General features: G+C 36.8%; 1 protein-coding gene across 4 annotated transcripts in view; it reads right to left on the minus strand.

Annotated features, from left to right (window-relative positions):
• Positions 1–2055: 2055 nt before the first annotated feature.
• MCU (mitochondrial calcium uniporter) overlaps positions 2056–25718 on the minus strand; it is a 271464-nt gene continuing 247801 nt past the window's right edge. For all 4 annotated transcript variants that reach the window (XM_073793479.1, XM_019936101.3, XM_073793480.1 and 1 more), the window contains 4 exons: positions 18254–18414; positions 16553–16756; positions 5394–5510; positions 2056–4023 (listed from right to left, as the gene is read on the minus strand). In XM_073793479.1, the coding sequence (XP_073649580.1) occupies positions 3946–4023; positions 5394–5510; positions 16553–16756; positions 18254–18414 (560 nt within the window). In that variant the 3' untranslated portion in view covers positions 2056–3945. The remainder of the gene's footprint in view (positions 4024–5393; positions 5511–16552; positions 16757–18253; positions 18415–25718) is intronic.

A 25718-nucleotide genomic window follows, 5' to 3' on the forward strand; every position in this document is an offset into this window, starting at 1 on the left:
TTACTGGAATATAGTTGACTTAGAATGTTGTGTTAGTTTCAGCTGTACAGCAAAGTGAATAGTTATATATATACATAGATCCATTCTTTTTCAGATTCTTTTCCCATATGTTATTACAGAATATTTAGTAGAGTTTCCTGTGCTATACAGTAGGTCCTTATTAGTTATCTATTATATATATAGTAGTGTGCATATGTTAATCCCAAACTCCTAATTTATCACTTCTCCCCATGTTTCCCCTCTGGCAACCATAAGTTTGATTTTGAGATCTGTGAGTCTGTTTCTGTTTTGTAAATAAGTTCATTTGTATCACTTTTTTATTAGATTCCACATGTAAGTGATATCATATGATATTTGTCTTTCTCTGTCTGACTTACTTCACTTAGTATGATAATCTCTAGGTCCATCCATGTTGCTGCAAATGGTGCTACTTCATTCTTTTCTATGGCTGAGTAATATTCCACTGTATATATGTACCACATCTTCTTTACCCATTCCTCTGTTGATGGACATTTAGGTTGCTTCCACGTCTTGGCTATTGTAAATAGTGCTGCAATGAACATTGGGGTGCATGTATCTTTTTAAATTATGGTTTTCTCCAGATATATGCCCAGGAGTAGGATTGCTGGATCATATGATAGTTCTATATTTAGTTTTTAAGGAACCTCCATACTGTTTTGTTCTCCATAGTGACTGTAACAATTTACATTCCCACCAACAGTGTAGGAGGGTTCCCTTTTCTCCACACCTTCTCCAGCATTTATTGTTTGTAGGTTTTTTGATGATGGCCATTCTGACTGGTGTGAGGTGATACCTCATTGTAGTTTTGATATGCATTTCTCTAATCATTAGTGATGTTGAGCATCTTTTCACGTGCTTTTTGGCCTTCTGTATGTCTTCTTTGGAGAAATGTCTATTTAAATCTGCCCATTTTTTGATAGGATTGTTTTTTTGACATTGAGCTGCATGAGCTGTTTGTATATTTTGGAGATTAATCCCTTGTTGGTTGCTTTGCAAATATTTTCTCCCACTCTGTGGGTTGTCTCTTCATTTTGTTTATAGTTTCCTTTGTTGTGCAAAAGCTTTCAAGCTTAATTAGGTCTCATTTATTTTTGTTACTCTAGGAGGTGGATCAAAAAAGATATTGCTGTGATTTATGTCAAAGAGTGTTCTGCTTATGTTTTCCTTTAAGAGCTTTATAGTATCCGGCCTTACATTTAGGTCTTTCATCCATTTTGAGTTTATTTGTGTGTATGGTGTTAAGAAGCGTTCTAGTTTCATTCTTTTACACGTAGCTGTCCAGTCTTCCCAGCACCACTTATTGAAGAGACTCTTTTTCTCCATTGTATATTCTTGCCTCCTTTGTCGTAGTTGACCATAGGTGCATGGGTGTAGTTATTATTTGTTGAATGCAAACAATGGCTTAATATTTTCAATCTTATCTTCTTAAACCTTACATATCTTAGGGATGTTTGTGTTCGGTTGCTGTGAGCTGCCAGGAGAGGCAGCACCGTAGCTGTGGAGGTTCTTAGTACATCTCACACTGCACTTAATGCAGACATTTAATACATGCTTTTTGATATGCCTTCGATGGACTAGGTGGCATGTGATATTTTCCCATTTGGTGATCATTATAAATTTGATACAAACTCTTAAAATAATGAGTATTTGATCTTAGTTCATCCTTGAACAAGTTTCTGGAGTCCAGGAGACCACACTTGGGCAATCTGATGATCTGATATAATGGAGATATTTCCTGTTAATCAGGAGATAAGGATATTAGTGTCAGTGCTGTCCTTGGCTCTATCACAGTTGCAGAGGTCACCGAACCTCTAGTGGCTCTGGAAAACTAGGAAAATATTGACCATCTTAAGTTCAGGAAGAATTCATGAAATGCCTTGTAAAAATATAGGCTCCAGGAACAAAACTTAATTTCAAAATGGTATTTTTATAAAAATTAATTTTAGAGGTAAAAACTTTTCCACCTTGAATCAGAATAAGCTTGTTTTTGTTTCTGATCTTGGTTGTTTTGCTTTAAAGAATGAGATGCTATAGTTCAAAAATTGAATAAGTATTTATTGTTCCAGAAGGTACATTGCTTTTTATACATATTTCATAAATGATACAGGATTTTACACATGTTCAATATTTTGCTATTTGTTTAAAGGACTTTTCTCCACGTTCTCCCTCCCCTTGCCTCCCACACACCCTGAAAGGATTTGCTCATTGCACTGTGCTGTTTCTTCTTAAAAACCCTGCGTACAAACAGGATAAATGGTTTAAAAATAATTCACACAACTTAACAGAAATAAATGAGGGAAGGGGGTTGAACGACTCGGGGGGCGGGTGGGGAAGGAAGTGGGAGGAGGGATGAGAAGTGGAGACATGCATCCTTTCATTCCGTCAAGCCAGTGGAAGGGGTGGTGGCTGGAGCAGCAGCAGCAATCCTGGCTGGCCTTCAACCTCTGCAAGGCACCTGCAGTCTGGGTTTGTCGTTTAAAGTGTTTCTCTTCATACACAATGATCCCAAAGGAGGAAGAAAAAGAGAAAGAAACCCCTTGCCACAATGAAGAGGGATCAATCATGTGAAAGAAAAAAGCCAATCAATCAGCTGTGCGGCAAGCCCCAACATCCTTTCCATCCTGCCCCCGCAGTAGTTAAAAGCAGGATAGTAGACACAGATTCCTTTGACTCTTCAAGTGTGATGTCATCTGGAAATATGGTAGAAAATATTTTGATAGAGTATAAGATTAACTCCTTTTTCTTTCAATTTAAGAAAAAATAGGGTGAAGAGGGTAGGCTGAAAGAAGCCATAGAAATGTATTCCTGTACAAAGATAAATTGTACCCTTTGAGATCCACACACTTGATTTACAACTACTGAAGTGGTGGAGGTGGGAGGGCTCACAAACAGTGTGGGAGTGTGTGTCCTTCGAGATTAACAAGGTCTCCAGACAAGTTAGTGCCATCTGGGTGGCCTGGAATGCTGTCACACAAACAGATTAACAGCAGTGAAACTATTCTGGTTCTGAAATGGCTACAGAGCCATGGTTTTTAGCCATTTTGTAAACCTTACATCTTCCTGATTTGGTAATACAGCTGAACACTCCGCCTCTGGCTTTAGCTGTGGAGGGAGAGGGGAGTATCAATGGGATAGTTAAATAAAGGAGGGAAATCTGTCCTCCTCTTTAAAAGATTAATTAGTAAAAAACAAAACAAAACAAAAAAACCTCATGCATTGTTGCCAATTATTTCTAGACAGTGATCCAGAGAACTGGAATATTGAGACATTTAAGAAGGTATTAAGGGATAATCCAAAGTGTCAATTGTCAAACAGTCATAAGTTGGTTCCAATTATCATATGGATAAAATTAGTGTACCAACAGGTGTGGGTGGTCAGAAATGGGGCACAAACGGGAGAGATTCCTGGTAACTTTGCAGAGACTGGGTCCAATCTAAAATAAATGCTAATGACATGGACTCAGACTCTGTTTGCCACCCACATATCTCGAGGGTTTGCTTTTCTGGTATATTTATTTACTGCTATGTCAAAAATAAGAAAAGTTAAATTAAAAAAAAATTTAGAGCTGAGTGGGGTGCTGGTGTGTTACTATTTTGCTGACCCTGAAAAGAAGATGCAAGAAACAACACCCCTAGCATCACTTTCTCTCAACTATAATAATAATACATGATTTTCATCCAGAAACTGAGATTCTTGATTAAGACAATATTCACTAAGCCCTTTGAGCTTATATTCCACAAAGCCTGATGGTCAGATTTTAACATTCCTTTCTTCCCTAAGATCTTTTTGTTTTTGTTTTTTAATTAAAGTTAAAAACCCTCTACCCAGACATGGCTCCCAGCTTCCACCTGCAATGCTTTAATTAAAAAGGCCATAGTTATAAACAGGTGTTCTTTCTGCTGGGATTCAGAGGCTCTCTGCAGATCAATCTTCCTCACCAATCTGTCGGAGGGGCAGATGCACTTGTAATGGGTCTCTCAGTCTCTTAAGATCCATTTCTGCCTAAAATAGAAACAAAAGGTGAGAAAACTGGCTAGCCAAGCTTTCAATGATATTACTGTCTCCTGAGAAGAGGAAACTGTCTGTCCTCCATCACTATGAGTCAGAGAAATCATCTCAATCACTCTCAAAGTAAGAGTGCCTCAGAGGCAAAGAATGTTAAAGGCACAGGACAACAAAGCAGGACAGAAACAGAAGTCTGTCCTGGCAGTTTCAGCTATCAACAGAGCCTCCAGAAAAGACTGTGCAATCAACAGGGCAGGATCAGGGGCTCAAGAATGTGGGAGCAACTGATGCACCTTGATGGCATTTCTCCAGAGAGAAGCCCTTTTACAAACTTTTTGCCTGGAGCCAGAATTCAAATTTATGCTCCTCAAGGCTTTAGTTATTTGTCTAGTGGTTGTTTAAGTTTTTCACTTATCAGGAACTTTTAAAACAGGGATGTGCAGTCAACTGCAGCACTTTCAAAACTCACACGTGCTTGGGCCTCACCCCTGAGGAGTTGGATTAATAGGGTTGGGGGGGGCTGAAGCACCTGTTTTTTTAATAGCTCCAGAGATGATTCTGACGCATTCCCTCCAGTTGAGAACCACCACACAGAGCAACAGAAGGTAAGAATTCACTTAGGCCAAGGCAGGGAGATGAATTAAGCCTATTCAAAGCACAACCCCGTCACCAAAAAGGGACAGAGAAGGCGGAGAAGGTCCAGAGAAGAGTAATTAAACATTAAAGAGAATGGAAGGGCTTCCAGAGGTTTTAAAAAAAATCTCTAAAGTCATGAAAGACTGCAGAGAAAAGGAATGAGGATTTCTTCACCAAAATCAAAGATATCAGAGTGAGGGGGAGGCACAATCAGAAATGTGAAAGAGCTAGCTGTTATGAAAAATAAGATATCAGTCTTTAAAAAAACATTTCTAGCTCAGTAATCTCTCACCTGCACCTAGCAAACATTTCTAGTAGTTTCTCTCTGACCTGGATTTTATTTTGGCTCCATTGCTACCACACATCTCAGGTGAGAGATCTTCGGGTCAATTGCAGAAAGAATAAAAAAAGAGAGAAAAGTAAAAACAGACCTCTCTAAAGAAACAAAATGAAAAATATAAAAATAGGTTTAAAAATTTCAATATGCTAGTGATAAAAGGATAGATAGGACTCATTATCTTTTCATCTGCTTGTGTTATAAAACTTTCTGGAGCGTTGACCATGCTAAAATAGTCATTTTTATCAACTGAGGAATAATTTACATAGGAAGAAGAGGATTGGATCATTCTTTCAGAGTTTACCCATCTAAGTACTTGACTGTAGACGATGATGATGACGATAATGCCATACAAGATGAGGCTGGGATTTACTTTAATTTTTGTAAAACTTACCTGAGCAATTGCATCTTTGAGTTGATTGTATTTCTCTAGGTCAAAACGTGACTTTTTGGCTCCTTTATGGAAAAATAATAAGTATTGTCTGTCTCTGGCTTCTGGATAAACATATTCCTACAAAAATAAAGAAGAAATTAAATTATACTCCTTAGCACACTATCTTCACAAAATAAGCATTTACTGTTGATTAGATTCAATATACATGAGCATATATAAAGATATACTACTGACATGTGCTGTATTAAATATTTATTTTTTAAACATTTTTTTGTTTTGTTTTGTTTTTTGTTTTTGTTTTTGCGGTACGCGGGCCTCTCACTGTTGTGGCCTCTCCCGTTGCGGAGCACAGGCTCCGGATGCGCAAGCTCAGCGGCCATGGCTCACGGGTCCAGCCACTCCGCGGCATGTGGGATTTTCCTGGACCGGGGCACGAACCCGTGTCCCCTGCATCGGCAGGCGGACTCTCAACCACTGCGCCACCAGGGAAGCCCTCTTAAACATTTTTTATTGCACAACACACACAGAAGAGTACACACACACAAAATGTACATCATAAAGAATCATCATCACGTAATAAATGTTAATCATCACCAGAGAGAGAAAATAGAATACCACCAGTAACTCACAAGCCCCCTTCCTGCCCCTTTCCAATTACTAACCCCTCCTTCCCCACCAAAGTAATCACTATCTTGACTTTTATGGTAACTGTTTTCCTGCTCTCTTTACAGCTTTCTTACTTAAGCATACACTCCCCTGAGCTCTACAGCTGAGTTTTACCTGTTTTTTGAAATTTATAAAAATGGAGTCAGATAGTATGCATTGTGTATGGCTACTTTCACTCAATATCATGTTTGTGATATTCATCTTTTTCGTGTAGCTGTAGTCTGTTCATTTCCATTGATATGTTATATTCTATTGTGTGGCTACATCACAATTTATTTATCTGTTGTACTACTGATAGATTTTTGGGTTGTTTCTAGGTTTTAGCTGTTGTAAATAATGCTGTCAAGATCATCTCTGGACTTATCTTCTGTTCGGTATAAACCTATGAATGGAAATTCTGGACCATAGCGTATGCTTGTGTTCAAATTTAAGGAGTGATATCAAAATGGTTGTACCAGTTATACTCCCATAAGCAGGACATGAGTTGCCATCACTTCACCTACTTGCCAATACCTGGTATTGTCAGTTAAAAAACGAGTTAGGCAGAAATACTACCTCAGGTTCTGTTCCCTTACAGGTTATTACAAAATATTGAGTATAGTTCCCTGTGCTATACTATAGGTCCTTGTTGGTTATCTATTTTATATAGTTTGTATATGTTAATCCCAAACTCCTAATTTATATTACTACATTTTAAAAACAACTTTACTTGAGATACCATACAATTTACCCATTTAAAGTATAATAGTCAATGCTTTTTAGCATAGTCAGAATTGTACAACCATTACTACAATAATTTTTAGAATATTTTCATCATCCCCCAAAGAAACCCCATACCCTTTAACATCACTTCCTATTTCCCTCCATACTTCCAGTTCTAAGTTAACTAGTAGCCTTTCTGTCTCTATAGATTTGCCTTTTCTGGATATTTCACAAGTGGAATCATAAAAAAGCCTTTTGTGTCTGGCTTCTTTCAAGGCTCATCTATTTGTAGCATGTATCAGTGCATTATTTCTTTTTATTGACAAATAATATTCCATTAAATGGAATATGCTACATCAGGGGTCCCCAACCTCCCGGCTGCAGACCGGTAGCGGTCCGCGGCCTGTTAGGAACTGGGCCGCACAGCAGGAGGTGAGCAGTGGGCGAGCCAGCAAAGCTTCATCTGCCGCTCCCCATCCCTCGCATTACCGCCTGAACCATCCCCTGCCATCCCCTCCCCCAGGGAAAAATCATCTTCCACAAAACCGGTCCCTGGTGCCAAAAAGGTTGGGGACCACTGTGCTACATTTTATTTATCTATTTGTCAAGTGATAGACATTTGGGTTTTTTCCACTTTCTGGCTATTATGAATAATCTTGCTATGAACATTTGTGTACAAATTTTTGTGTGGACACGTTTTTATTTCTCTTGAAGAGATATAGCATTTTCCTGATCACTCATGAGGCTGAGGCCTTTTCATATCCTCTTTTATATTATTGGCCATTTGCATATCCTCGTTTAGAAGTGCCTGTACAAACCTCTTGCCATTTTTTTCCTACTGGATTGTGTGTCTTTTTCTTACTGATTTGTAGGATTTGTTACTATATTATGGATATGGATCCTTTGTTGGATATACATACTGGAAACATCTCCTCCCAGCCCACTCTCCCTCTTCATGGTGCTCTTTAATAAATAGATGTCCTTAATGTTAATATAGCCTAATTTATCATTCCTATTCTTTATGGTTGGCATTTTTCATTCTGTGTAAAAAATCATTCCCTATTCCACAGTAATTAAGATATTCTATATTATCTTCCAGGAGCTTCATCGTGTTACCTTTTATATTTAGATCAACAATCTGTCTGGAATTAATTTTTGTTTATAGTGTAAGGATGGGGTCATTTCTTTTTTCTATATGGATATTCAATTGTCCTAGCACCATTTATCAAAAAACTCTTTCCCTGCAGTGCCATTTTTCTAAAATCAAAAGTTCATTTATACTAGGTCTATTTCTACTTCTCTCTTCTATTCCACTGGACTATTTGTCCATCCCTGTGTCACTGTCTTAATCACTGCAGTATTGTAACTAAAGCTGCAGTCTTCATATCTGAGAGTAAATCCTCTTACCTAGTTTTTCTTCAAGTGTTTATTACTTTTCTTAGTCCTCTGTATTTCAATATACATTTTAGAATCAGTTTATTAAAATATCTTCCCCCAACTCCAAATCTGTTGGGATTCTGACTGGGACTGCACTGAATCTAATAGATCAATGTGGATAAAACCAACATTTTTGCACTATTTACTTTTCTAGTCCATGAACATGCTCTATCATTATATTTATTAACTCTCCTATAATTTTATGTTTCTCTACATAGAGGTCTTGTACATATTTTGCATGATTTATTTGGTTACTTATTTATTTTTTAACATCTTTTTTGGAGTATAATTGCTTTACAATGGTGTGTTAGTTTCTGCTTTATAACAAAGTGAATCAGCTATACATAAACATATATCCCCATATGTCTTCCCTCTTACGTCTCCTTCCCACCCTCCCTATTCCTCCCCTCTCGGTGGACACAAAGCACTGAGCTGATCTCCCTGTGCTATGTGGCTGCTTCCCACTAGCTATTTTACATTTGGTAGTGTACATATGGCCATGCCACTCTCTCACTTCATCCCAGCTTCCCCTTCCCCATGTCCTAAAGTCCATTCTCTAGGTCAGCGTCTTTATTCCTGTCCTGCCACTAAGTTCTTCAGAACCATTTTTTTTTAGATTCAATACATATGTGTTATCATACGGCATTTTTCTCTTTCTGACTTACTTCACTCTGTACGACAGTCTCTAGGTCCATCCACCTCATTACAAATAACTCAATTTCGTTTCTTTTTATGGCTGACTAATATTCCATTGTATATATGGGCCACATCTTCTTTATCCATTCATCTGTTGATGGACAGTTAGGGTGCTTCCATGTCCTGGATATTGTAATTAGAGCTGCAATGAACATTGTGGTACATGACTCTTTTTGAATTGTGGTTTTCTCAGGGTATATGCCCAGTAGTGGGATTGCTGGGTCATATGGTAGTTCTATTTGTAGTTCTTTAAGGAACCTCCATACTGTTCTCCATAGTGGCTGTATCAATTTACATTCCCACCAGCATTTATTGTTTGTAGATTTTTTGATGATGGCCATTCTGACTGGTGTGAGGTGATACCTCATTGTAGTTTTGGTTTGCATTTCTCTAAGGATTAGCAATGTTGAGCATCCATCCATGTGTTTGTTGGCAATCTGTATATCTTCTTTGCAGAAATGTCTATTTAGGTCAACTGCCCATTTTTGGATTGAGTTGTTTGTTTTTTTGATATTGAGCTGCATGAGCTGCTTGTAAATTTTGGAGATTAATCCTTTGTCAGTTGCTGCGTTTGCAAATATTTTCTCCCATTCTGAGGGTTGTCTTTTGGGCTTGTTTATGGTTTCCTTTGCTGTGCAAAAGCCTTTAAGTTTCATTAGGTCCCATTTGTTTATTTTTGTTTTTATTTCCATTTCTCTAGGAGGTGGGTCAAAAAGGATCTTGCTGTGATTGATGTCATAGAGTGTTGTGCCTATGTTTTCCTCTAAGAGTTTTATAGTGTCTGGCCTTACATTTAGGTCTTTAATCCATTTTGAGTTTATTTTTGTGTATGGTGTTAAGAAGTGTTCTAATTTCATTCTTTTACATGTAGCTGTCCAGTTTTCCCAGCACCACTTATTGAAGAGGCAATCTTCTCTCCATTGTATATTTTCCCCTCCTTTATCAAATATAAGGTGACCATATGTGTGTGGGTTTATCTCTGGGCTCTCTATCCTGTTCCACTGATCTATATTTCTGTTTTTGTGCCAGTACCATACTGTCTTGATTACTGTAGCTTTGTGTAGTCTGAAGTCAGGGAGGCTGATTCCTCCAGCTCTGTTTTTCTTTCTCAAGATTGCTTTGGCTATTCGGGGTCTTTTGTGTTTCCATACAAATTTTGTTCTAGTTCTGTGAAAAATGCCATTGGTAGTTGGATAGGGATTGCACTGAATCCGTAGATTGCTTTGGGTAGTATAGTCATTTTCACAATGTTGATTCTTCTAATCCAAGAACATTGTATATCTCTCCATCTGTTTGTACCATCATCTGAGAAGGTGATCTCTATGACTTACTCCTCTGCCTTCTTGAAGCTATCTCTTGCATGATTTATTTTTACAAGTCATTTTGAGTTGCATCTCTTAAAAAGTTTCACTTTCTAACTATTTTTGGCTGGCATATAGATATGCAATTCATTTATATATATTGACCTTGTATCTAGTAAACTTATAAAACTCACTTATGAATTCTAACTAATTATCTATATACGCTTTTAAAATTTTTCTATGTACAAAATCTATGAATCATGCCAGTTGTTTTTCTTTCCAATATTTTCATCCTCTGTATCTTTTTCTTGCCTTCTGTACTGGCTAGGACTTCTCATTCAAAGTTGAATGGAAGTGGTACTTTTACCCTCTTCCCAGACAATGAAGGAACATTAGAACATTTCAAGTTCACTTACCTGCTCCAGATGTATATGCTATTGTCATATGTTTTAGTTTTTTCTGTATTTTAAATTCCGTAAGAGTTTATTATAATTATTTTATACATTTAATATTCATTTAGATTCACTCACAGATTTACCATTTGCATTGCTCTTCATTCCTTCCTGCTTTTTTTTTACTTTCCACTTGTGATAATCTTCTTTCTGCACAAAGAACACTCTCTAGTATTTCCTTTTGTACAGATCTACTGGTGACAAGTTCTCTATTCGTTTGTCTGGAAGCATCTTTATTTCACCTTTATTTTGGAAGGATATTTTTGCTGAGTATAGAGTTCTAAGTTGACAGTTATTTTCTTTCAACACATTCCATTACCTTCTGGCTTTCATTTCTGCTGTTGAGAAGTCAGCTATCTAACAGTGACTCCTTTGAAGGCAAGCCTTTCTTGTTCTTCTTTGGCTACTTTTAAGATTTCTTCTTTGTCTTTGTCTTTTGCAGTTTTACTATTGATGTGTCTAGATGTGGATTTCTTTTCCTTTATATTGGTTGTATTTGATGGAATTCTTAAATCTATAAATTAATGTCTTTCATCATTTTGGAAAATTCTCAGCCACCATCTCTGCAAATATTGTTTCTTCCCATTCTCTCCCTCCTCTCCTTCTGAGATGCTAATAAAATTAAAAATATATTAGGCCTTTTCACTCTATCCTCTGTATCTCTCACCCTCTCCTATATTTTACTTCTTTTTGTCTTTCCATACTTTATTTTGAATGGTTTCTTCTGATTTATTTCCAGGTCACTCTATCTCTCTTCTGTCTAGTCTGCAGTTAAATCCATCTATTAAATTTTATTTCTAAAATTTTCATTTGTTTTTTAAAAAATCAAGTTATCTGCCAATACTCTCAACCTTACCTTTTATCTCCGTGAATCTAGCAAGTATAATTATTTTAAAGGCTATGTCTGATAAATCCAGTAACTAGATCTCCTATCTGTGTCTGTTTCAAATGTCTACTGTTTCTGTAGGTGTTTTCCTGTGTATCTGCTTATTTTTTATTGTATGACTAACTTTTGTATTTGCAAAATTATTTGTAGAAATAATGTAAGGTTTAGGATAATGTTATCTCCTCCCAGGGATGATTAATGTTTTCTTTGGCCTGGAACCAGCGATATCAGCACTCTGGGATCACCAGCATTCTAGGACTACCTCAATCCAATTTACAAGATTGGGATGATCGAAAGATGAGCTACAGTCTCTGAGAGAGGCTACAACAGGTTCTTCTGTTCTACAGTAGTGGCCTTTAAAATTCCAAACCAAAGCAAAAATGTTTCAACCTACTTTAGCAATCCCTGGACATGAATCTCTATGGCTTTGGTCTTTCTAGGTTATCAAGTATAGCTCAGCTTCTTGGCCTCTCAGCCTTACCCTCTTTAATCAATACAAATCCCCAGAGGAAAAAGCACATCTAAACACCAGCTTCACCTTCCTGGGACTTCTCTTCTTCTGGTTCTTGCCTGGTAATTTTTGCTATCTTGTTAGCTCTCTAGAGTCTACAGGCAGATGTATTTTATGTTTTGTCTAACTATTTTAACATTTCCTAGTGGGAGCATTGTTCTGATTACCTAGGATGCCATAACTAGAAACAGAAGTAAATATTTAATTATTGATGATGACAGATAATGAACAAATAGTGGTTGAAGGGACTGTGGAAGCTTTTTAAAAATGGATAGAATCGTGGTCTGAATCAAGTAATACTGACCTAAGGGATAACTGTTGGATTAAAAACTTGAGGGAAAGCCCTCTAGGTTTCATCTAAGTTGCTATTACTAGGCCACTTACCTATCTTTGCTGAGGATGTAAATGTACACACTAATTCAATTTATTCAGATATATTCTATGCTTCCTCTTTTGGGCAACAAGCATTTACTAAGCGACTACATGCTAGACTCTCTTCTAGAAATTTGGTAATTTGATAATAAGTGAGAAGAGATACACATAGAGCTTGGTTATGAAGGAAAGAGAGTCAGAGAGGGAGAGTTTGATAACATAGGGAACACAAAAAATATACTGGCATAAGATTCTGGAAGGGGGTAATGGGATTAAGAACAGGTGGAAGAGCTAGCCCTGAGCAGGAAAATGCCACCTCTTACTTGAATTTAAGGAAATAGTGTGAAAGTAGGTATGGATACTATTAAACTCACAGGGTTTAGGAATTTGCAAGCTTGTATCTGTTAAGCTCAATTTTCCAGGAGAGGTAGGAGGCAAAGTTAAATGTGGGATGAGGAGCCTGATGTGAAGTCTTAGAATAACTAATGAGAGGGTTATGGGGGAAGAAAATCTAATTAGAAACACAAGCAGTGGTCCAATCCACACTATTACATGATTTTTCTCTAGCAATGTTCAGTAGCCTGGATATAGGATAAATGGCTAAATTTATCCAAGATTAGGAGTTTATAGAGTATATATGGTGGAAAGACAATGGAGCAGAGATTGAACAGAATGACAATTTGGTCTAATTTCGACAGAAAAGGAAGCAACACACGAGGAAGGAAGGAAAAAAGTTGAGAGACGTCAGGAGCCTAAAGGTTTAGGCATACTAAATTATTAGGCATGCTAATTTTTATTCTAAGTAGGTCCTGAATGGCCACTGAAGTAGTTTGCTGGAGTAGAATATAAATGCTGGATGTTGGAATTGAGATGACAAAGGGTATTAAAGGCTAGGTCAGTGTTTCTTAACCTTTATTCATCATTGTTCCCTTAAGTTGCCTTTTTAGATATATTTTCCTTAATTGCCCCTCCTCCCCAAAGAAATTTTTTAAAACAATATTTAAATATTTATTTATTTATTTAGGTTGTGCCAGGTCTTAGCTGCAGCACGTGGGATCTTTGTTGTGGCATGCGGGCTTTTTAATTGCAGCATGCATGTAGGATCTAGTTCCCCCACCAGGGATCGAACACGGGCCCCCTGCATTGGGAGCGTGTAGTCTTACCCACTGGACCACCAGGGAAGTCCCTCAAAGAAGTTTCAACACCACAAATATACTGTGTATCTGTTTATCTGTTGTAATATCTAAGATGTTTTACTCCCCCAGAACCAATTTTCACACCCTTGAGGGTGACCTCCCCTTTGTAGAAAACTCCTGGGCTAGGGGGCTGAATGGTGGTTCACATGCCTGCTGAAGTAACTTTGCTGAATGGCAATTCTTATTGTCAGGCTCCTTTTTCACATGATAGAAAATGGTACTCAGGTCTCACTGAAATATTAGTCAGTAAAATTCAATATTTCACTTGATTTTATGATGTCAAGGAACTTATCTTTTGAAAATTCTTTGGAACTTAATATACTTTTGGAATATATTTAGGTTGCTAATAAATGCTCATTGAACAGTTTAAATGCTGTTGAACAGGCATTTTGTTTCATGGGTGTTAATTATGGATACTGATATGGGGAAGAATATTTAACATGAGAAACTATTTACATTTTATTTGGTCAGTGTTTTCCTATTCACAAAAGACTAAATTGTTTACTACTGCTATTTTACAACTTGTCACTTGGGGGCAGCAAAAACGTTGAGGAACCACAGAAGTAGGACAGCATTTAAACAGTAGGACAGATAGGCACTGTATTAGGCATGGTAAGGAAATAAAAATTGAAAAAATCACCCGAACGCCTTGCCTCAAAAGATATCATAGTCTAGTAGAGGGGAAAAGACATTGAACATGAATAATTATAATACAAGATGGCATAGGATAAGTGAAATGTGAGGCACAATGTGCTATAGGTATTCAGAAGAGGGATAGATCAAAGTTGGCTGCAGGGAAGTAGTCAAAGGTTCATGAAAAATAAGCATTTAAGTAAACCTTGAAATATGACAGGTAGCGATCTACAGGGAAAACCTTCCCAGTTAATAGAATGATATGAAGTAAGGAAGGAAGTGGTGAAAAACTCAGGGCATTTTGGGGGAAATACAGACTACACAGTTGCCCCTTGAACAACGTGGGTTTGAACTGCAGAGGTCCACTTATATGCGGATTTTTTTCAATAGTAAATACTACAGCACTACACGATCTGCAGTTGGGTGAATCCCCAGATGTGGAATCATGGATATGGAAAAACTATGGATACAGAGGAACCATGATATGGAGGGCTGACTTTAAGTTATACGTGGATTTTTTTACTTCACAGAGGGTTGGCGCCCCTAACCCCCATTGTTCAAGGGTCAACTGTAATTTGATGTGTTTAAAATACCTAGTAAATACACAGAGGAGCTGAGAGACATTTGGAAAGGACAGCAACCAGTTATGAATATTGGGCTAAGGAGTCTGGATTTCAGTCGATAAAAGAATCCATTAAAGGGGTACATGAGGGACAGTGACAGGGCAGAGGAAGAGGGAAAGAAACACAGACAGACATATACACATATGCAAGCCATGTCCAGAGGTGTGGTTAGATAAGATTGATTTGGCTGTCAGCTCTGTTCAGGTAGAGTGACGAACATGAGCCAGACAAGGGATTAGGTGCTAGAGACACTGGGCAAACAATAGCAGGACACGAACAGTTTACTGTCTCTTCTCCACTAGACATATTTGGGAGGCCCGGAAAGGTTAAATAACACCCTTGGGCTTTCATTTTCCTGCACAAAAATAGGCCTATGACCATTGGTCTAATGACAACAGAAACAAAATGCCTATGTTCAATAGCGGCCATATAAAAATATAAGAGAAGCAACTCTCAGCTTTCTTCTGATACCTAAGAAAATAGAAAAGGTTTCTCATATCTCTCAGCTATTTCAGATACTTTTTTTTTTTTTTTTGCGGTACGCGATCCTCTTACTGTTGTGGCCTCTCCCGTTGTGGAGCACAGGCTCCGGACGCGCAGGGTCAGCGGCCATGGCTCACAGGCCCAGCCGCTCCGCAGCATGTGGGATCTTCCTGGACCAGGGCACGAACCTGTGTCCCCTGCATCGGCAGGCGGACTCTCAACCACTGTGCCACCAGGGAAGCCCTCAAATACTTTTTATTCAAGGGAGCCTGGATCTGTGGTTGTATCACACATGGCAGTAATAAATAAGTGATAATAAATCCTTCATACTTCCTAAAGTGACCATTATGGATTTCCAAGCTACTAAAAATACAGCACTAACAATAAAAATTAGTTCTAGACACTGATATTTAAAATATGAGCCTTGGATGATAAAGAATAGAATAGTGATTAGATATCTAATTTTCACCTTTCTTCCACGAAGTAAAAACAACAACACACACCTATACTCCTAATATATTTAGAAGTAGCCCAGAATTTAGTTTAACTATTTGATTAGTTATCACCAATTCTCCATTCCAAACATTCAATAAAACCCAAAAGCTTGGGACTTCCCTGGTGGTGCAGTGGATAAGGCTACGCGTTCCCAATGCAGGGGGCCCAGGTTCGATCCCTGGTCAGGGAACTAGATCCCACATGCATTCCGCAACTAAGACTGGGCACAAACAGATAAATAAATAAATAAAATTAAAAAACAAAACAACAACAGTAAAAAAAACCAAAAGCTTGGGACTACACCATCTGACTGCTAAATTAATTACACAGTACATAAAAAGACAAGCCAACTGAGCAAGTTATCCTACAGCTGACCACTCTTCTCCTTTGCCTTCTTATTCTATATCTTACTATAATAGTTTTATGAATTTAATGGTTTATATGGCTCTCTTAATAGTCTGTTTGCTCCATGGGGGCCAAAGCCATGTCATATCTATCTATCTCTAGCACCCAGACCAGTGCCTGATACATAACTGGCATGCACATGCATGTGCACATATGTGTGTTTGTATGAGTGAGTATGTATAAAGGATAAATGATTACTTCAAGGGAACTGGCCTTAGAAAGAAGATGAGAGAAAAGAGAACTACTTTGACAACCAACATTGTACTATCTCATGGAAAGTTACTTGAAGAGGAATTCTTACCTGGCGTGTCATTACAAAATATGCATACATTGCCATGGCACTTCCATAAGTGATGAAGTAGGTAACTGGCTCCATGATGTCCCAGGAATATTCCCACCAGGTAAGCCGGGCCAAAATGCCAAACTGTGTGGCCATGTAGGCAAGTCCACCCCATAGCACCAAAGTGGTCCTCTTCTCAGCTTTTCTGCTAATCTCAATTCGTACCTACAGGGCACACGTGACTGGTCAACTGTAAAGCATTTTGACATAGAACCAATTTTAAACTCTTATTTAAACTGTTCAATGTTCACTAAAGAAACAGGGCTTGTAATCAAGATATAAGTTAGTCTCAATTCTAGGAAATATAGTTTGTCTTCCTAAATAATATCTGTAGTTTTTACTGAGTACTATTTTATAGGCATAACATTTTTGATACACTTGTATTTTATGTTTCATCCTAGAAGTAGCTGAAAATATGGTGAAATTATGGGAGTGAATAAGTTAGTTTCAGCGGGTCTTTATCCAACCACAAGATTGCTTTCTTTGAAAGAGAGAAATAAAAACATGCCAATGTTCTCTCACTGTAGCGTACAAGATTTACTCTACCATTAGTTTTTTACTCAAAAGGTCTACTAGGGGCAAAACAGCACAGTGGGTCAGAGCATGGACTCTGGATTCAGAATGGCTGAATTTAGGCCCTGATCTGCACATTACCATAACTTCATTAATGAGTTGTTCTGAGGATTAAATAAGAGAATACAAGTAAAATACTCAGGATAATTCCTAGCACATAGTAAATATTCAATAAGGGATGATAATTATTTTGCTATAATTGGTACATTAAAAAATGCTTTACATTTTGAAAATACAAGATTTAAATTTCATCCCCCTTCACAACAGTTCCTCAAATTTAATTTATCCAACATTTCTAATGGTCTTAAATTTAATGAAAACAACCTTGAGATACGTGTTCCTTACTTTTAAAGAAATCAGAAAAAGCACAGTATTAAGAGTATTTGTTCCCTTCCTTAATCTCTAATATAGTCTGGTTTCTTAAAATGGAAATACTTGTATTTTTATTAAAAAAAAAAAGGATGACACACGTTCATTGTAAAACACTTACTAGGAAAGTATAAAGAAGAAAAATCATTCATAATCCTACTATTCTATTAGCATTTGGGAATATGTTCCGATTTTTTTCTTTGTATATATGTGTATGTGTGTGTGTGTGTGTGTGTGTTGTGTGTATGGCTATATGCATAATACACTTAAAAACTGGATCATAGTATGAACTAATATACACATTTTGTAATTTTCATAAAATATCATGAAGTGTTTTCTATAGAATATTAGATCTACATGATTGTTTTTAACAGTTGCATAATATTCCATATAATATTAATTCTTAAGTTGGCTAAAATGATTATCCACCTCACTTAGAACCCTTCTTGATCAGCAATTATTCCAATCTTTGTTGTAAAAGTAGTAAGTCTGGTTAAGGGCAGTATATTTAGATCTCAAAGCTCTATGTCCATTATCAAGGCTCCAAACTATTCCTTTTTAAGTCCTTTCTTAGCTTTAATCAGAAGCTTTTTATGATTCAGTTCCCAAAACTAGTGGACTAGTTTGATTGACACAATGCACTCGGAGGGGAAAAAAGCAAACATATATGCTCTGGAAAAAATACTGGTGAAGAGAAAAGTGTGAAATTTGAATCTGCACCTTTTCCAGGGGCGCCAGTTGTTCTTTGAGATCTTCTAATCTTTCGATAAGCTCCCTTTCCTTGTTTAACTGGTGCTGCTCGATGCACAAAGTAGTGTATAACTGCTGGACCAGTGTCTTTACATCGTTCAGTGTTGCTGCGTTTTCATAGCTTAAGAGGTCTGAAAGAAAAAGATTACATTTAAAAAAAAATATATGCCTTAAATGAAGAGTTGCTATTCTTAGGGCTATTAGTGATAAGAACAAGGCAGATTCATCCACTATAGGGGTCCCACCTTCAATGTTAAACTGAAGGAAAGGGATAGTTCCTTTTTAAAAAGGAAGAGTCTATAAATCCTACAAAGTAAGTTCATATTTGGGCAACTTGAAAATTTTGAAGCCAACATCCACCATTATATTCTTGGAAGTATAAGTGCTACAAATGAGGCTACGAGTAATAATAATCTTCATTAGATAAAGACAAAAAATTTAAAGTAATATGTCAAAAACTAGTAGAGAGGCTTAGAATTAATCTGATTACCATGCTTATTAAAATTCAGATCTAAAATTTATCTGTGGTCTTGCCATTTTAAGTGGTCATTTTTTCCCTTTAGTAACTAACACTTAAGGAAAAAATATACAGTATTTCAAATTTGCAAATACAAGGGTATAAATAAAAATACCATTATCCTAATAATCTTAGCCCCTATATACCTTCCCCCTAGCATATCAATTTTTATTTATTCCCGTTGGGCAAAGACATAGAATAGCTGTATGGGTCTCAATATCAAGCTTGAAACGGCATGAAGTTATGAGAATAACTAAAAAGGTAAAAGATTAAATAATTCTTTGATTCAATATCCTCTTCTGTGAGTAGCATGTGCTTCTAGAAATCTAAAAATTATGTTTTGAAAATTTAATAAAAAGTCAGCTGATCTCAGCTGTCAAATAACTTTTTAAAAAGCAACAGAAGTAAAGCTTTTGTTTTAGAATCTTATTAGCCTTAAATGTGACATTTTGTTAGCTACAGCAGAAGGTCAGCCTTTTTCTAAGTCAAAATAAGCCAGTCAGAATTAGTCATGTGTGTATTTCAAATATTCTTCAAGGATGTCCTTTAGTACAGTTATCACAGAAATTCAATCAATAAAAAATTTCAAATAAGGGTAGCAAATTGGATTAGAGAAGAGCTGATATAGTAAAATGGGATATACCACCTAGCATAGTATCTTGCATGCTTCAATAAATGTGTGCTGCATTAATGGGAACAGATAAAAGCAAGAACACTTTGAGTTCTAGAAGTCGTCTATGTCAACAGAGTCTGCTTTGCACTAAAGTTGCAGCTCACATTCACATATGGTTCTACACTTTCCAAAGTTACAAAAAGAGAAAACTGCACTCTAGAATGTCATAGTGAAGTGGTAGAGTCCATGCCTCCTGACCCCCCAGGCCTGGAACTGAGTTATGAGGCTTTTACTTTATCAATATTAATATTTCTCCTGCAAGCTCAGTCCTCTTTCTTTCTTTTTTTATTATTTATTTTATTTTTTGCTGCGTTGGGTCTTTGTTGCTGCACGTGGGCTTTCTCTGGTTGCAGTGAGCGGGAGCTACTCTTTGTTGTGGTGCATGGGCTTCTCACTGCAGTGGCTTCTCTTGTTGTGGAGCACAGGCTCTAGGCGCGCAGGCTTCAGTAGTTGTGGCTCACGGGCTCTAGAGCGCAGGCTCAGTAGTTGTGGTGCACAGGCTTAGTTGCTCCGCAGCATGTGGGATCTTCCCGGACCAGGGCTCAAACCCGTGTCCCCTGCATTGGCAGGCAGATTCTTGACCACTGCGCCACCAGGGAAGTCCTCAATTCTCTTTCAAAAAGATAATTTTTTAGGTAGGTATAAATTATCTATGGTAAACAAAATTCTCTCGCATATATTATCCCATATTTATCCTCATGGCAGCATATAATCCACAATTTATAAATGAGGAATTTTGAGTCCTAGAGAGATAAGATGAACAAACATTTTTGTATTAGGTACTGATCTATTCACTAGAGAGGGGAAAAAATCAAATATGAGGTGGTTTCTCTCCTTAATGAGGTCTAATAATGATATTCACAAAGCTGCATGGCTAGCAGGGAGTGGGAAAAGATCTTCTGACTGGTAGTCCAATGACTTTTCTCTTCCATGTCCTTTCTTTTTCCATTTCCACTTTCAATACCATAATTACACTGTATTTGCTTAGAAATCCAAGGAGGGAGAAAAGGAGGGGGGAAGGGAGGAAAGAAGGAAGCAAGCAAACAAACTAAACAGACCCTCTCCTCTTCCTTTTCCTAATGAAGCACACACACGTTAATGATCAAATATGTATAGACAATCATAACCTGAAAATCTATAAAATCTGAACTCAGGCTTGGTATTTGTTTTATAAAAGAGCTTCTATTAGAATGTCATTCATCGAAGACTTATTCTTTTAAAATTAATATTCATATTACAGGTTCTCCTGTGTAGAAAATTTATTTTTTATATCAGTCTCTTCTCTCATGGCTTCTTCTGTGTTTTATGTTATAGGTAGAAACATATTTCTCACTCCAAGTTTGTAAAACTATTTCTCTTTTGATTTTTTTCACTATGATAAATTATAAAATAAGCAGCTAAGTGAATGATAATATACATTCATACAATGTAACACATAGCAGCTGTGAAAAAGAATAAGGAATTCTTTATGTTCTGGTATTTTAAGATCTTCAGAATACACTGTTAGGTAAGAAAAGCAGTTTGGTGGTTTTATACCTTGACATCTAGTTAAACTGGAATTATGTTTCCCCATATATCCCAAATTCCCTGTATGGTTCTGAATTAGAGTTAGCCAAAACAGAGATTCAAGTGAGGTTTTAGAAGGCAGAAGTGAAGCAGAAGCCATCATGCTCTGAAGGTTGTCGTTAGTAGTGAGAGACAGATGCAGAGGTGCCTGGAGATGCCAGTGTGTGCCTGCTCTCCCTGGCTCTGCATCCAGCTCTTTTTTCTCAACTGCCACCTCTGATGATTAACAGCAAATCCACACCCACAGCCAGATGCAGCTTTCTAAAGCTGTGCTGTCCAAAACAGGAACTGTTTGCTGTGTGTGGCTATTTAAATTAATTAAAATGAAATAGAATTTAAAATTCAGTTTCTCAGCCATACTAGCCACATTTCAAGTGCTCAATAGGCACATGTGACTGATGGCTACCATATTGGACAGTGCAGAAATGGAACATTTTCATTGTCACAGAAAGTTCTATTTGATAACACTGTCCTAGGGATCTCTCTACCAGCCCTCCTTTGTTAATTTTTCTTATCCTAGTAGTTGGACGCACTTGAATTTCCAGGTTCCCTGGCAAGCTCTGATTTGTCCACATGTGCCATCACTTCAAACTTAGTAACTTTTCTCTGATCTTCCAAGCTCCCCTTTACAGACTCTTACTTCTTTACCTTCATCTACAACTGTACAAAGTCTCATTCCTATAATCTTTTATTCCACTTTATTCACATGCTTCTGCTTCCCCAATTGAACCCTGACCGACATGAACAGTATATGTATGATATGCTATTATTTGCATAAAAAGGGAAAAAAGATTATGCATTCACATTTGCTTATGAATGCACTGACTCTCTGATAGGAAACAAGAAACTAAGAACAATGCTTGCTGGTAAGAGGAGAAAAGGGTGGCTGTGAAACAGGGATGAGAAAATCTTTTCCCATATGTTCTTTGACTTTGGGAGTTGAACACTGTGAATGCATTATCATTCAAAACAAATAAAATTTAATGTGCTACAACATACATTCAAACAGCAATGAAAAGACTATAAAATGATAATTCATAGGAGATCAATCTCACAGATGTCCACTTCTAGACCTGGCTGAACAGAGAGTTGTTATCTTTCTGATCAGTAAAGCCCTGGTAAACTCAAGAGACTTAGCTTTATTTTGTTAGATTTTCTTGACAGGAAGAATATGCTTCCAAGGTATTGTCATGGTGGAGGAAAACAACAACCTCAAACCCTTGACCCTCAAAAATCTGCCCACCTATTTGGAGATGAAATTATAGGAAGAGAGAAGGTAAATCTGCTAATGGCTTAACAAAAACACTTCTGGATGATCCGTGTATGCTTCCCTAAAAATGCAATTAAGATGTTTATTAATGTTTCTTCACATGCCATCAGTGCCAGGATAATTAAGGTACACAAAGACAGGAAGATGTGCACAAATAATGGGGATTAAAAAGTCTTTTCAGCTACTATAATGGTTTGGGAAGGATTCTGGCTATCTGAGTCTCTGATAAGGTATTCATTATAGTTGGTATTTGGTTTGTCTGTTCAACATTTTCTCTCAATTACTTACATTATTAGGAGAGAAGCAAGGTCTCCAATATCCTCTGGATGGATAAATGGGGGAAAGGGCTTAGTGTTGCCAATCAAGATGAGTTTCCTTAGCACAAAAACTTTCAACGACCAGTGGTCACAGGGGAACCCAGCCATATACAGCTTTGGTAACCAAAAGAATGCAATGGAACTTGCAACTAGCCTTGCTGCTATGACCTGCCCCCTTGTGCCATTTCAGTTTTTTCCTGCCTCTTCCCTCCAATTTTGGCATTAGGTACAAGGGTTGTCAGGACTTAGGTATTCGTAATACCTATGACTGCCAATCCCACATAAACATCAAACATGGCTATATTAGATCCTATATGAATAAGCCCTCTATCCTCAGTGCCTGGTGAAGTATGTGAAGTTAAGGTTTACTGGTGCACAGCATTCATAGAGCATTTTTAGTTCTAAAGTGCTATCCATGCACAGGGAAAAGAAAAATAGGAGAGAAAAGAGAAAATTAAAGGGGCATAAGGAATGAGTAGAAAAAAACTGTGTCAAAACTTAAAACTATTCTGGAAAAGTTTTCCTCCATTAACTATTTTAACTTTTATTAGATAAAGTATATTTGTTCCATCTGCTTCATGTATATATAAAATTCTAGTGTTCTTCTCATTATCTAATACCCAAAACCTAGTGCCTTCAACTTCTTTTCTCCATTTAGCTTTTTCACTAAAAACAGTTATAATGTGGGGAAGAGTTTACTCATCTGTATGATCGGCATCCCTCTCAAATACAGAAATTCAACTGTTCTCTTACTCACCGCAGCTGACAAACAGTGGTGACTTGGAGGAAGATAATATGATGGAAACAAAATTAAAACCTATCTTATGTTTATTTCAAAAGAAAAAAAGATTTTTTTTACTATGTTTTAAAAATGGAGGGAAAAGTGTTTATGAACTTAAAACTATTTTATGAACTAGTTTATGAACTTAAAATTATTTAAGCTTCTGTGAAAAAAGTATATAATGACATAATTGCTCATTGACTAATAATAACAGAGCTGAGAGATTTGACATCTAAATTTAAATATTAAAATGGTCTTTTAAAGTTTTATACTAATGCTACTATTGAGCTTACCAAATTTCATACTTCAAATTACAATTATCCCATGAATTATAGACTTCTGACCCTTGCAAACTTCACATTCTAATTAACTTCTAGGGAAGGTGGACAGATACCCCACAGTTCTGAGATACAGATAAAACAAAGAGTTGTAAGGCTGCCAAACTGATTACCAGAGAATCAAATATAATTTCTCCCCTTTTCAGTTTCTACCTTTACTTTCCCTATTCAACTTGAGAATAGCCTTATTTAAAAAATTAAAACTTTCATTTCCCTTTTAAAAACACAGTATTAGACAAGATGGTTAGAATTATTCATTGATTAAAATACCTCTAGTTTTTGACAACATAAATCTTTACTTTCCTGACTGTTATACTTTATATAAGAATATATTAGTCAACTTTTAATATTTTACTAATGCAGTAGAAAATCAAAATAGAATGAACTCCCTAGGAAATTCACATACACACATAAGGTCTATCCATGTTGCTGCAAATGGCAGGGTTTCCTTCTCTCTCATGGCTGAATAATATTTTAGATACACACATACACACACACACACACACACACACACACACACACACACACACATACACACTACATCTTCTTTATCCATTCATCTGTAGATGGACACTTAGGTTGTTTCCATAGCTTGGCTATTGTGAATAATGCTGCAATGAACATGGGAGTGTAGATATCTCTTTGAGATTCTGATTTCATTTCCTTTGGATACATACACCAAAGTGGAATTGCTGGATCATACAGTAGTTCTATGTTGGTCAAAGGGTACCAGTTTTCCAATTATAAGATGAATAAGTTCTGGGAATCTAATGTACAGCATGGTGACTATAGTTAACAAAACTGTAATGTATACTTGAAAGTGGGTAAGAATGTAGATCTCAAGTGTTCTCCTCAAAAAGAAATGGTAATTATGTGAGATGATGGAGGTATTAACTAATCCTGTTGTGGTAATCATTTCTCAACATATAAGTGTATCAAATCATCACACTGTATACTTTAAACTACACAGTGTTATATGTCAATTATATGTCAATAAAGCCAGAAAAAAATAAAGAGCAAATTTAAAGAACAAAAAAAAAAAAACTGAGTAAAATAAGGCCTGTACTTCTGTTATTTTAAAGAGAACATCTAGTCCACGAATCAGGGAATAAAGAAGGAAAACATATTAGTATAGCTAATATATAGCTAACAATCCTTGGTCTACATGTTCAATTATTCCAACTTAATAAAATCTGATTCAGTAATGTCTTACTATTTAAAGGATTCTTTAACTCATTTAACTCGCTCAATATAGGATGACTACCTAAGTCAATGGGATATACAAAAATCACAGTGCCTTCCTTCTGATCATTTGAAAAGAAAAGGAATGAAGAATTCAGAGAAGAGAATAATCACTTCTGGTTGGCTGGGAGTAAGAAAAAGAAAGAATGGGATCATGGAAGAGCCGACATTGATGATTTTGACCTGAGGAAATAGGAGGTTAGGAATAAAAGAAAAAGGCATCTTAGAGGAAAGGTGAGAAAACACTGAGATGGTAAAGGAAAGAGCAAAGGAACTAGAGGGTGGAGGAAAAGTAGGAATCTTTTAAGAGGAAAAGAGAAAAACTTTAAAGGTAGATGTGGACCAGATTTTGGAGGCATTCAATACTTAGGCTTTTACTTAGAACTTTTTCTACATTAGACACAATTCTCAAAAGCAGAATGGAAAATAACAAATGTCCTAGGAAGCTGATGGAGGGGGTGGTGGTGGTGGAAGGGGAATTAACGACAGCAGTGAGTGACAATGAACATCAAGAGCAAAGAGAGAAAGATGACCAAAAGAGACACACTTCAAAATGTTATTTTAGAGGGCTATTTAATAGCATCAGTACTGTGCAAAGCCATATTGGAGTGTGGGGTGAAAAGAAAAATCAGTAAAACTAACTTTGTCTTTATTTAAATTTTTGATATTTTGTTTATCACAGATTTTTTGCATTAACTTTGGTTTTTAAAAGTAGTTCATGAAAATATTTG

Source organism: Tursiops truncatus, chromosome 16 (genome assembly GCF_011762595.2).
Source record: "Tursiops truncatus isolate mTurTru1 chromosome 16, mTurTru1.mat.Y, whole genome shotgun sequence".
Lineage (NCBI taxonomy): Eukaryota > Metazoa > Chordata > Mammalia > Artiodactyla > Delphinidae > Tursiops > Tursiops truncatus.